This window comes from Rattus norvegicus, chromosome 7 (assembly GCF_021556685.1).
Source record: "Rattus norvegicus strain SHRSP/BbbUtx chromosome 7, alternate assembly SHRSP_T2T, whole genome shotgun sequence".
NCBI lineage: Eukaryota > Metazoa > Chordata > Mammalia > Rodentia > Muridae > Rattus > Rattus norvegicus.
In genome coordinates, this window is record NC_141540.1 from 133,527,501 (window position 1) to 133,540,736 (window position 13,236).

Consider the following 13,236-nt stretch of genomic DNA (forward strand, 5'->3'; position numbering starts at 1 on the left):
AAGAGACTTGAGATCAAGAAGGGGTGAGCAGTGGCAGCAGACGAGTGTAGGGAATGGACATATAAACAGGCTAAGTGCCTTACACGGATATCTAGGTATATAGAAAACATGAGTCCTATATATACACATAAATCTTATATACATACATTATAAATATACATGTTAGGAAGCCCTTTCTCGCACACAATTAGTATGTGCTAATGAAACTAATTTTAGAATGACATTTGCAAATAATACTCCTTGTATATTGCGCTGGCATTTTAAGTTGTTCTTATGGAAAACTCCCAAGAACTAATCATCACAAATGACTGTGATACTTGGCAATGCCATTAGAAAGATAATCAGCTGTCATTTCAATCTTTGCTCAATGCTCAAGACTCAACACTTAAATCTTGGATCCCTAGATCCTTAAAAGATCACCTACCAGTAGTGACAGTCCCCTCAAAAGACCAGCAAACATGATCTGCTGCACACAGATTCCCCATGGTTTTTATGTGCACCCTATACTCATTGTAGATAGCGTGAGGTTTCTCCTATGACCTAGCTATAATGGCTAAATGTCCAAAAGGAAAGGAAATCAGTATGTCATGGAGATATCTACCTCCCATGTTTATAACAGCACTCATCATAATTGCTAAGATATGGGATCAGCCTAGGTGGACGCCAAGTTCCATAAAGTCACCTGTTCCAGTAGACCCGAGAGCAGAAGTTTATGGGACGTTATTCTTATATCTTGGTTTTCCATTTCTACTTGTATTCCTACTCTAGACTTCTGATTACCAGCTTCTTCCTCAGTTTCCACTTGGGTTTTATCCAAGTTCTTTAGTTTAAAGCCCTCATCAAAATGAGCATGTTTGAGTCAAGAGGATTCACAGCCCACAGCCCATAGCCCACAATGAGGAGCAGATAACTTGGGTCTATTTCTCAAAGAATTCATAAAGTCTGCACTCAAATAGCAAATTGAGGAATAATCTCAATGGAAAAGAAGTTGCTGATAAGGCCCAGAAGTGAGGAGATTGTCAAGGAGTCTTTGCTGTCTGCCTTATCTCCTAATGGGCCGAGAAATGAGACTTATTTGCTGTTGAATAATTTGTTATGAAGGCAATGATGTCTTTACTGGGACTTGGGACAAGGATTTTGTTACTTATATTATTCTTGAGTGATGTGAGTTTCCGTTGCCTGGAAAATAGTAGTGTTAGAGTAGTAAGAGGCTTCCCTTCTCTGCAGGGGTTAAACTTTCCGGTTTCAACAGACTTTTTTTTTCAGTAATTTCCAAGGCATTTCCTTAATCATTATCAATATACAACACTAACTGAAGACAGTGATGTGAACGGCCCTCCTCTCTCACTGTCGCCTTTGAGATGACTGCCCTTGCTGGTCTTAGATATTGTTCCAGCTCGAGTTATCGTATTTTCTCACCCAGTGCTTAGAGTCTTACCCACAGAACAAAAGTTTAATTATTGTCCTTGGAAGTTCTTAATTCCTTCCTAGACTCAACCATGAAAGATAATTTTTTTCCCACAGTGTTCTAATACAACTCATTTCTGTTTTTCCCAATAAAACAAGTATATACTTTTCAAATAAAGTGTATCCTGATTAAATATATTTTAATCAAAAGAATTATTATTGTGCATATTTCTGGAGAGGACTGTTAGAGTTAAGACATGTACACGATATGTGAGTGATTGCGTCCATTGAATTACCAAATCCACTTTAGACATTGGTCATTTCATTATTTTGAGAATATGCAAAATCCTTTCTACTATCTATTTTGGAATATTCAGTTACTGGTAGTGACGAGTAGCAATGACACCATGGGAGTTATTCCCCTCACCCAGTGTTGCACCCTTGTGTCTGAGCTTTTCACTCTGGCCTTCCCCCTGCACCTTTACAGACTCTGGGAAACACCCTTCTAAGTCTCCCTTCTGTGGGATCCATTTGTTATTCCCATATGAACAAGAACACTCAGTATTTGTTTTCATGGGGCCATTTCACCAGACAGAATGACCTCCATCCTTTTTGCTGAGAACGACAGACTGTTGTTTGGACAACTGAGCCATATTCCATGGTGTGTATAAGCCACATTTTCTTTGTCCATTTGTTTCTGGATCCTGGTTGTTTCCATACCTTGGTGATTATGATTAGTGCTGCAAAAATCCATGAGATTGAGGTGCCTTTCTTCTTCTTTGAATATTTACTATGGGGCAGAATAGCTGGATCATATGGGGGCATTGAGAGCCCTCTGTACTGATTTCTGAATGCCTGTGTTAGATTGTATTCCCAATACTGGGCTGTCTTCCTCCTTCACTCATGGTCTCTCCTCTTTTAAATGAAAATATAGTGGCTCTCAGTAAGTAAGAAGATGATTAAATGATAGGCTCATTCTTGTCCTAAGAGTAGGATACTTGACAGAAAGCTCCTGTGACTGCAATCTTGTCCATCCACCATCTACATACAAGCTAATTCTCACAGGAATGGATGGATGCCATGGTTTGATTTAAAAAAAAAATTTTTTTTCCATTCCCAGGCCAGGGCATTCTTGAAGCGTATTTATGGCCAAATAAATGTGGTTGTACCAGGTGTGTGAAGTTCCCATTTACTGTCACAATGACATACGTGACATTAGTACTGCTGTCTGCATCGGGGCAGGAGGCCTGAAGCTTGCACACACCCATGAAAGAGCCAGCAGCCTTTCGCTTTTATGGTTTTCAAATGAATTCCTGGTAGACAGAGAGCAGAGCAAGAAGACACAGGAAGCATGATGTGTTCCTTCAGGCGCTTCCTCAGAAGCCAGCCTGGGACCTACGAAGGAGTGATGGACGCAGCTTCTGCTGCAGATCCACCTCACGGCGTCTGCACAGCTACCCCGGCCCCAAACCGGCACATGATAGAAGCTGCTAAGACAGCTTTGCCATGAGACTACAAGAACCTCCACTGTGAAGCTTGCATCTCCACGAACCTGTGAATTGTGTAGTCACCACAGGAAGCACAGTAGGACCGCACAGGTGCTGGGCTCCCTGTGAGCTGTGAGATCTAAGTCATCATACCCGGAAGTTCTAACCCCGGAAGTTCAGCCCACGAATTAAAACTGCGTGTGGCTGAGGAGCCAGTGCCATAGAGACCAGGCTTACGTGTAAATTCAAAGACCTCATTTGGGAGCCCCAGCCCTCATGTAAATTATAAACCTTGCACACTGACACTTGAGTGTACTCCCAGTGCTTAGGAGAACAAAACTGGAACATTCCTGGGGTTTATGTCCCAGCCAGTCTCACCGATCGACAAACTTCTAGCTCTGTAAAAGTCCCTGACTCAAAAAGATGGGGCGAGAAACAGGGCTCGGCTGGCAAAGGTGGTGAACTGCATGTCCGACTACCTACATTCATCCCCTGAAACTGCATGGTAGAAGGAGAGACCTGACTACTACAAGTTGTGCTTTGACCAATAGGCACAGATTTAATACATAAATATAAAGGAAAGTGTTTTTCAGTGGAGGAATGTGATTGAAGAAGAGACTGACCTCCATTCTTGCCTTCCAAGCACCCATGCACACAAATAAATGTGTGGATGGGCACACAGAAAGCGATGAATTTTCTGCCTGCAGTGATATGGACTAACCCCCATTGAATCACATTTTACATGATCTCTTTTTGTGTGTATGAGTGTTTGCCTACATGTAGGACTGCCCATGGAGTTCAGAAGAAAGTGTCAGGTCTACCCACATCTTCAACTACAGACAGTTGTAAGCCACCAAGTGGGTGCTGGGAATCAAGCAGGAGTGCTCTGGAAGAGAAGGCAGCGACCTGAACCATCCTTCAATCTCCAGAATATATTAAAAAAAAAAAAAAAACCAAAGACATCAACATTTTATGATGTTGTATTAAGGGATGAAAACATAGCATCGTATCTGGGATTAATCTAAGCCCAAAAGCCTGAATTTTGTACTTCTGCCCTTTTCTTCCTGTCTTCTCTACCTGTCTGTAGATCATGGTTTATTGGCCTAACTGCGATTTGTCCGTTGTGTGTGCCTCTCTGATATCCTGCTGTACCTAGTTTTACCTGCTTTTCTCTGTATTTACTGAACAGCACAGAAAACAGGAAGTGTGAAGGGGATGAGGGACTCATTTCGGAAGTCCTTAAAGTTTTACAAAGTGAAATGTTTAGTAGCATAGCAAAAGCGGAGTAAACAATACTGCACACACAGCATCAAGCTACACCCGTGTCATTTACAACATGGATGGTAGGTGTTTATTTTGAGTTTGCTTTTGACTGTTGGCGGCCTCCAGCAGATGGTTACCACCACACAGAGGCAGACACACATACATGAGTCCAGGTCAGGGGCATGGGAGAGTGCACTACCTAAGATTAAAGCCAGGTGTTAGCTTAGGTTATAAAAGCTGACTGTATAGGTAGTCCAAGGCAGAGTAAGGTCAGTTTTTCCATGGTTCTCTCAGGAAGGCTGGCTTTAAACAGGCTGGGTACACAGTAGGACAGCAGGTCAAGTACATATTCTTAAGCAATTGCATGGTGTATTGTGCAATTGCTGTAAGCTGCCAAAAGTTCAATCTTTTAGAGGTCGGGAGATAATTTTTCCTAAAACTGTATAATTACACCACATTTTACATATATTATAACAATGAGTCTTTTAAAGGAATTTTATTTACCAGTTTTGCTTCTCAAGTACACCTGCAAGCTCGGAGCAAACACCAGATTTCGGTGCTGGGATGCTTAAATAGGAAGCCTAAAACACCTGTGCAGAAAGTCTGACGCAGGCGACTAGACACAGGAGGGTGTGTGTCATCTCAGAGAGTGGTGTCCTGGAAATCTAGTCTAGGAAGAGAATTTTAATACCCTTCACACGGGTTCAAAGGTATGAAAATATTGAAAAAATAAACCTCAAGGTCTTAGTGGGTTTTTTTTTTCTTTGAATACTTGGGTAGCTACTTATGGGTAGCTCTAGGGATTCTGTTGTTAATAGATTCATTCAATTTTCCTGCACAGCACTCTGCACTCACACAGACCCCTCGAAAGTGGGCAGAGAACTCTAGGAATTCTGTGCACACACTGGGAAGTATTTCCATATGCTAATGCCTTCCTTGGCATGAGATGTCTTTCCTTAGCTTTGGGGAGACAGCTGAAGCTCTTGAGAACTTTGATGGCCTTGATTTAAGAAAGGTGGCTCTCTGCAAAGTATCCGTGCTTCTTTGGATGAAGAAGAAGATGAAGAGTCTTGGGCAGCACGCTTGTTTGCTCACTGTGTTGCTGGAAGAGGCAGATCCGTGGCTGTGACTCCTCCCTGGCAGTCCAGGTTCAGTTAGGGGCTATGACCTCCAGAGCTAGGAGCAAGCTGTCAGTTTGGAGGAGACCCTTGTTTAGTATATGTGTTTCCCCTTCAGGTGATAAATGCAGTCCTTGTTTCCCATTCTGCCCAAGGACAGACAGATTTCCCACCTTTCTCTGCTTCCTAGACAGCTTGGTTGGTTTCTTGTAGCTGTTTATTTTTGAGATTGTAATTTAATTACAATGTCCCTTCTCTTTTCTCCCTTCAAACTCTCCCACATACCTCTCCATACAATGCTACTTGTATCTATATCTTCTTTTGCTTTTGTTTCTGTTTTGTTTTTCTTGACCTAGTGTCTCCCATATAGCTCTGGCCATCCTGGAACTAACACTGTAGACAGACTAGGTTGACTGGCCTCAAATTTAACAGAGGTGCACCTGCTTCTGCCTCTCAAGTGCAGGGATTAAAGATGTGTGCCACCACGCCGAGCTGAACATTTGGCACTGAACAATCAATTGGTATGCTTTTTCCTGGGGACCATCTCCCCTGTTCCCGGGTACCTGTACCTCTTTGTGTAGGTTGAAGTCTCATAGCCTTTCCTCCATCCAGTTTGGCATGTGTGCCAGCATTCTTGTTTAGCTTACTTTTAAAAGCTTTTAAAAGCCTCTGCTCACTTACAATCCTGTGGTTTCATTTTGCACCAATCTGCAGTACTTGTCTTAGGGTAGAGGGCTACATTTTGTTTTATATTTGCTTTTGTCTATGATACTATTGGCTATTGGGGTTCATGATGGCAAATATCCTCCTTAAGGATTTACCCAGAGTTCATAGCACATTGTTTAACAGTTTTCAGTCAGTGACAAGGGCATCTCTGAGATGCTCAACTCAAAAGGAGGGAACTTCTCCAAGTGTTGCAGGATGACGTAGGAAGCATCCTCTTGTTTGCAGCCCCGTGAGCTTTTCTGCATTTAGCACCACTATCTCGGCTCTTGGGTAGCTAAGCTGGGGCTCGATATGTCCGTCTATTCTGTGTACTGTAGCAAGACACTAAAGGTCAGGTGACTCATAAAGTACAGACAGGTCTCTCAGAGCTGGAGCCGGGAGGCTCAAGATGAAAGCAGAAGCAGCTTGGTCTCTCATTGGGCTCACACTCTCACCAAGGGCGCTGTCTCCCTTTGACCTGCATGCTTCAGAGCAACTGGGCCCTCTGACCCTTTCTTCACAGGAACACTAATTTCTTTCACAGACTTACTACTCAGTGACCTAACTACCTTACAAAGGCCCTACCTCCTAATGGACAGTCACCTGGACGGTTAGGATTTCAACATTCAGTTTGGGAAAAACAGACCTATATGGCCAAACCATTATATTATTCAGTATCATCATTTTATGTATACATGCTCACAAACATATTTCCCATCAAAAAGGAAAGACTTCTTTAATACAGGTTTGCTTTTACAAAAACCTGCATAGGCAAGGAAAGATTGGGAAGGAATGACAGCATCCTTCCTCACAGTGGCTGAGCTCACAATAACACTTCTGTTTGTTGAGAAGGTATACCAACAGCACAGAGAAGGACACAGCTCCACGGGGCTGAAGCCAAGAGCCTGGCTTCCCTTCCAAATCACTCCCTCCTCCGACTACTTAGTAGTAGGTCTTAACACTCTCCCCAGTAGGAACAAGTTTCCCAAGATTATAGCTGCGCTTTTCAACGCTTGGAATTGTGTGATTTATCTCAGTCAGCATCAGAAAGTGGCACAAGCCCATTTCATTATATGAAACTGAAATTTATTATTATTTTACCGGACATAAATCAGGAAATAGATCCAGTACACATTACCTGGAGCTGCCGTTCCCAGCCCCTCAGCAGTGCCTGTCACTGAATGTATTTTCTTGTTCACTCACTGCTGTGTTCTGAATCATTGCCTCTGCCCTGTATGGCGGTCGAAGTCTCTCCCTTCAGCTGGATGAACCCATTTCTTTCCAAGGTTGGGGGTTTCTGCAGGATAATGGAAAACGCTGGCCTGACCTATACAAATCCTTGCTTCTTATCACATTGTATAAAACTCAGAGGAAGAACTAATGGAACGATTCAGCGTAGCTTTTGTTGTTGTTGTTGTTGTTCAAACTTATGTCATTTTATTACATAACAGACAAAAAATCCATAGCAATGTTTGCAAAGCTTTTTCTACTTTCTTTTATAATCCCAACTTAATAACCTATGCAGTTCAGCATGCAAATTCATGCAATTCTCCGTATTTCCAACTACAGAGTGGACATTGGAAAAAAAAGTTGGTTTAAGTATTCAAAAAAAACATCTTGATGAAAATAAATTTCAATGCTTTTGGTCCCAAACGTTAATATAATTTCAGATGTTAGACGATGATGTTTAAAACTCCTCATAGTGACCGGAAATACATCTTTGAATTTCCATTCTGAGATTAACGTCTCAATATGCATACCATTCCCTCAGGAAGTCGAGTTGTGTCGTGTTAGCAGTCAAGAGAAGCTGGGCCTGACAGTCTGCTACCGAACCGATGATGAAGAAGACACAGGCATTTATGTCAGCGAGGTAAGAGATGCTGTGGTGAAGACATGACAGGAAGGAGAAGGGAAGGAGGACTTGAAAGGGCTCAGAAGGAGGGAAGCCTCTTTCCAAGGCCTGAATGTGAAGAACTGGCTGCCTTCCAACTCTTGCCACTTTCAATTAGGGAAGCAAATTATGCTGCCCAAGTAATGCAATTATCATCAGCTTGTTTAGCACCGAGGCTTTCCCTGCAGAATCCCAGCAAGGAAAAAGTGTGAAAGTGGTAACATTGTATCAATTTGAATAGATTCCCATAAGATAGCAGCAGGCTGAGCTCAGCCCTGCTCCCCAAACATTTGTCCTTCCATTTCATTGCATCCTTTATACACTGCTAACAACAGTATTGGTTAATTATTTTAAACTAGCAGGCATAATAATCACCTCTTTTACTCCATGGGTGGGGTTAATAGGTTTAAATACCCAAGAAGTACATCTACCCTTTTCTTTTATTCAACCACAAGATCATTTTCAAGAGGCGGAAAAAGAAAAGCTACATTGGAGTTACCATTTTAGTGTTAGCTTGAAAGACTATAAAGCACAATTTATTACAATGAATCTCAGCACTTTAGAAAAAGCAAAACAGGTATATAAGATTTTTTTAATTATAAAGACTTTTAATTTATTTATTCTCTCTCACAATATATCCGGCTGTAGCCTCCAGTCCTCCTTCTTCTGCCTCTCCTCTCCCCAAGATACACTGTTCCTCCATTTCCCTTCAGAAAAGAGCAGGCCTTCCAGAGATATCAACCAAACACAACACAACTAGATGCAAAGACTAGGCCCAAACCTCATATCAAGGCTGGATGAGACAATTCAGTAGAAGGAAAAGAGTCCAGGGACACCTCTCCCTCTCCCATTGTAAGAATTCCCACAAACACCCCAAGATGTACAACCACAGCATGTATGACAAGGACCTATACATATTATTAAAAACTATACCTGTAGTCAAAATGAAGATGTTCATATTACAAAACTTAATCCCTGCAGATATGTCTGTAAGGGTTAGACAAACCAACCTAGTGTTCTCTGCAGTCTAAGTTTTCATGGCTACAATGTTAAAACTGAGACTAGGTACAATAGATTTCTACAGAGTTGCCTAGAATATTCAAGAGATCTGCCAGAAACACACCTAGAAAGCAGCACAACTCTGAAAACACAGAGGGGTACTTTTCTTTTTCATTTTACTCTGAAAATATGCGATGGTATATTTCTCTATCTTTTTGCTGGCCTCTTCCCAAACGGAAAACTCTCCAGAGGAAAAAATTAATTTGGCTACTTCTTTAAAATGAGCGACTCCAGTGATCTCTCTTACAAAAGGATGGAGGAGTCAAGAAATACTTACTGAACCTTTTCTGTAATGTATACAGAGGCAGGCAGTTTTATGGATGGTTGGGCTTAGTTTTAACCTTGAAAGACAAGGTTTCACATGTTGGATGGATTTTTAAAGGGAGACAATTCATTAATAATATAATCCTCTGCATTCTGGTGAGTCTCTGGTATTTAAATCTGTCAGACTTGAAACCTCTCTTTGTAGAGGTGGTAAAGAGGCCTTGGGAACCAAACTTGTGGAAAGACTTGCCCTCATACAGCCTGCGGATGACTGTGGGAGTTTTTATGCTGGACTCATCCTCATTCACTGGGACTCCTAATAAGGAAATAACATGTGATGTCAGAGCCAAGAAGATCAACCTCATGCATTACTTAAAATACTTAACTTAGAAAAGAAGCTTTGATGCAACAAACCCATATCAAGGATTTGGAACTATCCCAGGAATTTAATAGATAAAATCACCTCAAGGAACTGAAAGCCACCACTCAAGTTTAGCCTGTTAAACTGTTGGGACATTCTGAGTAGAGCTTTAAACTTCTATTTGTTCTAATAATGCAAAGTTGATGTACTTTGCACTCTATGTAAAGTGTCACCAAGTAACAGAATGTACAGATAGATATTTTTTATTCTTGAACAATATAGATTAAAAATCTCTTTAAATATAATATGCATGTGAGACTGAAATCCCTTTAATAAGTATGGGCTTAAAAGATCTGTTGGCTTTCCTGAGATAGTTCCAGTATTATTTACAGGTCACATTATATACTGTAAATTTCCTGGGTCCAGAAAAGTTCTGCTCTTACCATCACCACAGCATTCTGTCAGGTAAAGATTATCTGACAACTGGGCTTCCAAAATGACTGAAATGATGTGAAAAGGGAAGGGAGGGGTGGAGGAGAAAGGGATGGAAAAATGTCCTGCAATTGAAGCTCTGCCAAGTACATTATATTATTGTTAACTTTAAAGTGGTTCGTTTACAGCTTTAGAATCCATTATCTTTGTGACCGAGAAAAAAAATGGCTCATACCCTGTCATGAATCAATGGAGACTTCTGAGCCAATACGGTCTAAAACTACAGTATCTTAATGTTTTAAAACTACATTGTATTGAGACTAGAGTCACATCCTGACATGGCACTTGTCCTGGTGTGCTAGAGTTCTCGTAGAAAATCTGCTGGTCTTGATTCACTGGTAGGGGCTTTCAGTGACCCCATTAGTGCTCAGATCAGAAACATAACCTACCTGGGGTGACACATGCTATATTCTCAGAACTGTGAAGTTGGTGGATCTCTGTGAGGCCATATTGATCTACATTTGAGTTAAAGGCCATCCTTTACATAGACTATCTGAAAAGGGGCTACTACAAAGTTCTGGGGAAGGGGACGCTCCCTAAGCAACCTGTCATCGTGAAGGCCAAGTTCTTCAGCAGAAGAGCTGAGGAGAAGATAAAGGGTGTGGGAGGTGCCTGTGTCCTGGTGGCTTAAAGCCACTTCAGAGGCTAATTAAATGCAAACATTTTCAAAAAAAAAACTACATTGTAAGCTCTCAAAAGGATATTGTATGGCCCTGAAGATGTATGCCTTCTCTCTTACAGGTTGACCCAAATAGCATTGCTGCCAAGGATGGTCGCATTCGAGAAGGGGATCGTATTTTACAAGTACGTGACGTGTTTATTTCCTCAAGTTTCCCACAGGCCATCTAACAGCTTTCATTTTATCTTGTTTCTTGTAAAACCTTGGGGGCATAGGGAAGAACTTGTCATTGCTTTTGCATATTATCATCTATAAAGCAAAATACTATCATTTTAAGCACTTTGAAAGTAAAAGCAGTATCATCTCTCTAGAGTTGTTGGGTGACAGTTATTGATATACAGCTCCTGGAAAGAGGCTTTGACTGCCAGCTCCTCTACTGGACACTGTTTACCTTCCTCCTTTGCAAGCCCATGTTCGTATCTTGAGTTATAACCTGCTATCATTGCAAAGCTTCCCTGAGACTTCCCTTAGCACAGTGCTGATAAATGACTGGTACACAGTACCTGCTGCTCCCAAGAGTCCTGGTGGCTGCCCTTTTCAAAACGAACTGCTTGAACATGGTTCCATGTGTTCCCTTACTATACAAAAGTCTAGCTATCCAAACCAGCAGTTGCCCAAGACTAGAGAGGGAGATTCCAAGGCCAGATGGGAGAGCTCTGATTTCTTCTCCATAGAGAAATATAAAGACAGAGAGAGACGTTCACATTACAGTTGACTGAGAAATACGAAGCGGTAACAGATCGTAGGGAGGGACAGGGCTGGAAAGAGTCTCGCAGCCTGGTGGTGGTTAACAGGAAGCTACTGGCCCTGCTCTGCATTTGCCTCGGCTCCTGAGGTCCTTGCCTTAAAGTGTGACTGGAAGGCTCCACACCAAGTCTAATGTCCAGACCAACCCCCAACTGCTCAGTAGAGTTCATAGTCACGGCTGTGAAACAGCAAGGGGCGCTAGTGTGGAACATTGTAGCGGGTGCATACTTACCATATAGACATAGTAGCAGATCCAGAATTCCCACATCTTCCAATGGATCCCAGGGAATGCTTCTTCAGACATTCTGCTACAATTCCAAGCTACACTTGAAAATATCCAAGATACACTTGGGGAGCCCCGTCCTGTAAGTGGGAAGACAGCAGCCCACACAGAAGACCCCAGAACAGCTTAGCATAATGGAGGAGTCCCTAAGCTACTTGGTACGCCACCCTGTCAGCACCCAGGGCCACCTTGCCAACCTCCTTCATTCTCGCACCTCTTCTCTTGCTTAGTTTGATACCCCAGAGATCCTTTCTTCCCATGATCCTCTATGGAGGTTAGGAAAGTAATAGTTCCTGATGATATAGAGTCCAAGCAGTTTCCAGAAAACCCCAAGCGTATGCAGTATGGTAAGAGTTATGAGTAGTGGCCTGCAGTTAAGCAAATGGAACTGTGTCCATTGTTGGGTACATCACAGGGAATAAAATGGCTCTCTGGAAATCTAGACAAGGGGTTCTTTGAGACATGTATTCAGCATCTTCACAAACACACACACACACACACACACACACACACACACACACACAAGTCAATGAATGAAACAGGCATTCAGGACAGATGAAGAAAATCTACAGAGAAGCTTTGCTAGGGTAGCCCACTTAAGTTGGTAGTTAATCTAGATATTAGAAGGGTCAGATGCTGTATTTTTCAAACCAAGTGAAATACTGCTCTCACTTTGTTAATATCTACAATGCACTGAAGTAGTGTGACTTCTTGGCTCCCCGTGGTCATTAAGTACGGACACACAACGAGCTGTTCAGCATCCAAAGAGCTCGGAAGGTTTTGTCCCCTCAGAGTAACCACCCTAATTCAGCCACACTTTTGATGTAGCGAATGCCCATTATCATTTTTCTTGGCTGCTTCTCTGTCAGCTCTCACTTCTTCTAACCATCTATCCTTCACAACGATAGCTCCTAGTACACTATCACCTGGCTCCCTTCCAATCTTCCAGCTAACCACTGTCCCCTAGGCAAGCACAGTTTTAAAAATTACATTTAGAAAAAAAATATATATATATATCCTTTAGTTCTGTGGTTAAAAACAGGGTGCATGTGTTTCCATGAGACTGCATATTTTGAAGCTTCTAGATTCTTGGCTGTTTTGTATGCAGATTTATTTGTGAAGAAAAATGCCTAGAGAATAATAAACAATTCTTTAATGGAATTAGTTCATTGAAGAAGCCATGGCAGGGTTGATAAATGGTGTTTTTGCCATATTGCTTTATACTCCGTGACAAATACAGCAAACTAAATGAACACACAACACGACGCATTTTTTAAAAAGGCCTAGAATTCAATTCTGTCTCACATGCATAAGAATCAGCGTGTCTTAAGGGTGGTGGTAAAATTATATTAAATAAAACTGTGACAAAAATTATATCCACGGACAAATAGCTCCCATCTGTCTGGTTGAGAGATTGTGGGATACCTCGTAATGAACAAGTAATGACCCCTTTCCCAGGGAGAGGGCAATGGGACAAACA

The 13,236-nt window shown here is 41.8% G+C and overlaps 1 protein-coding gene and 1 non-coding gene across 6 annotated transcripts in view; both read left to right on the plus strand.

Moving 5' to 3' along the window:
- The window catches only part of Pdzrn4 (PDZ domain containing RING finger 4), a 348,064-nt gene that overhangs the window by 313,367 nt on the left and 21,461 nt on the right, over positions 1-13,236 (plus strand). For all 5 annotated transcript variants that reach the window (XM_087557538.1, XM_087557539.1, XM_087557540.1 and 2 more), the window contains 2 exon segments: positions 7,752-7,850; positions 10,789-10,851. In XM_087557538.1, the coding sequence (XP_087413664.1) occupies positions 7,752-7,850; positions 10,789-10,851 (162 nt within the window).
- On the plus strand, positions 10,301-10,431 carry LOC148004939 (small nucleolar RNA SNORA3/SNORA45 family). The gene has a single exon (XR_015626223.1). It is a non-coding gene; the product is annotated as a small nucleolar RNA SNORA3/SNORA45 family (small nucleolar RNA).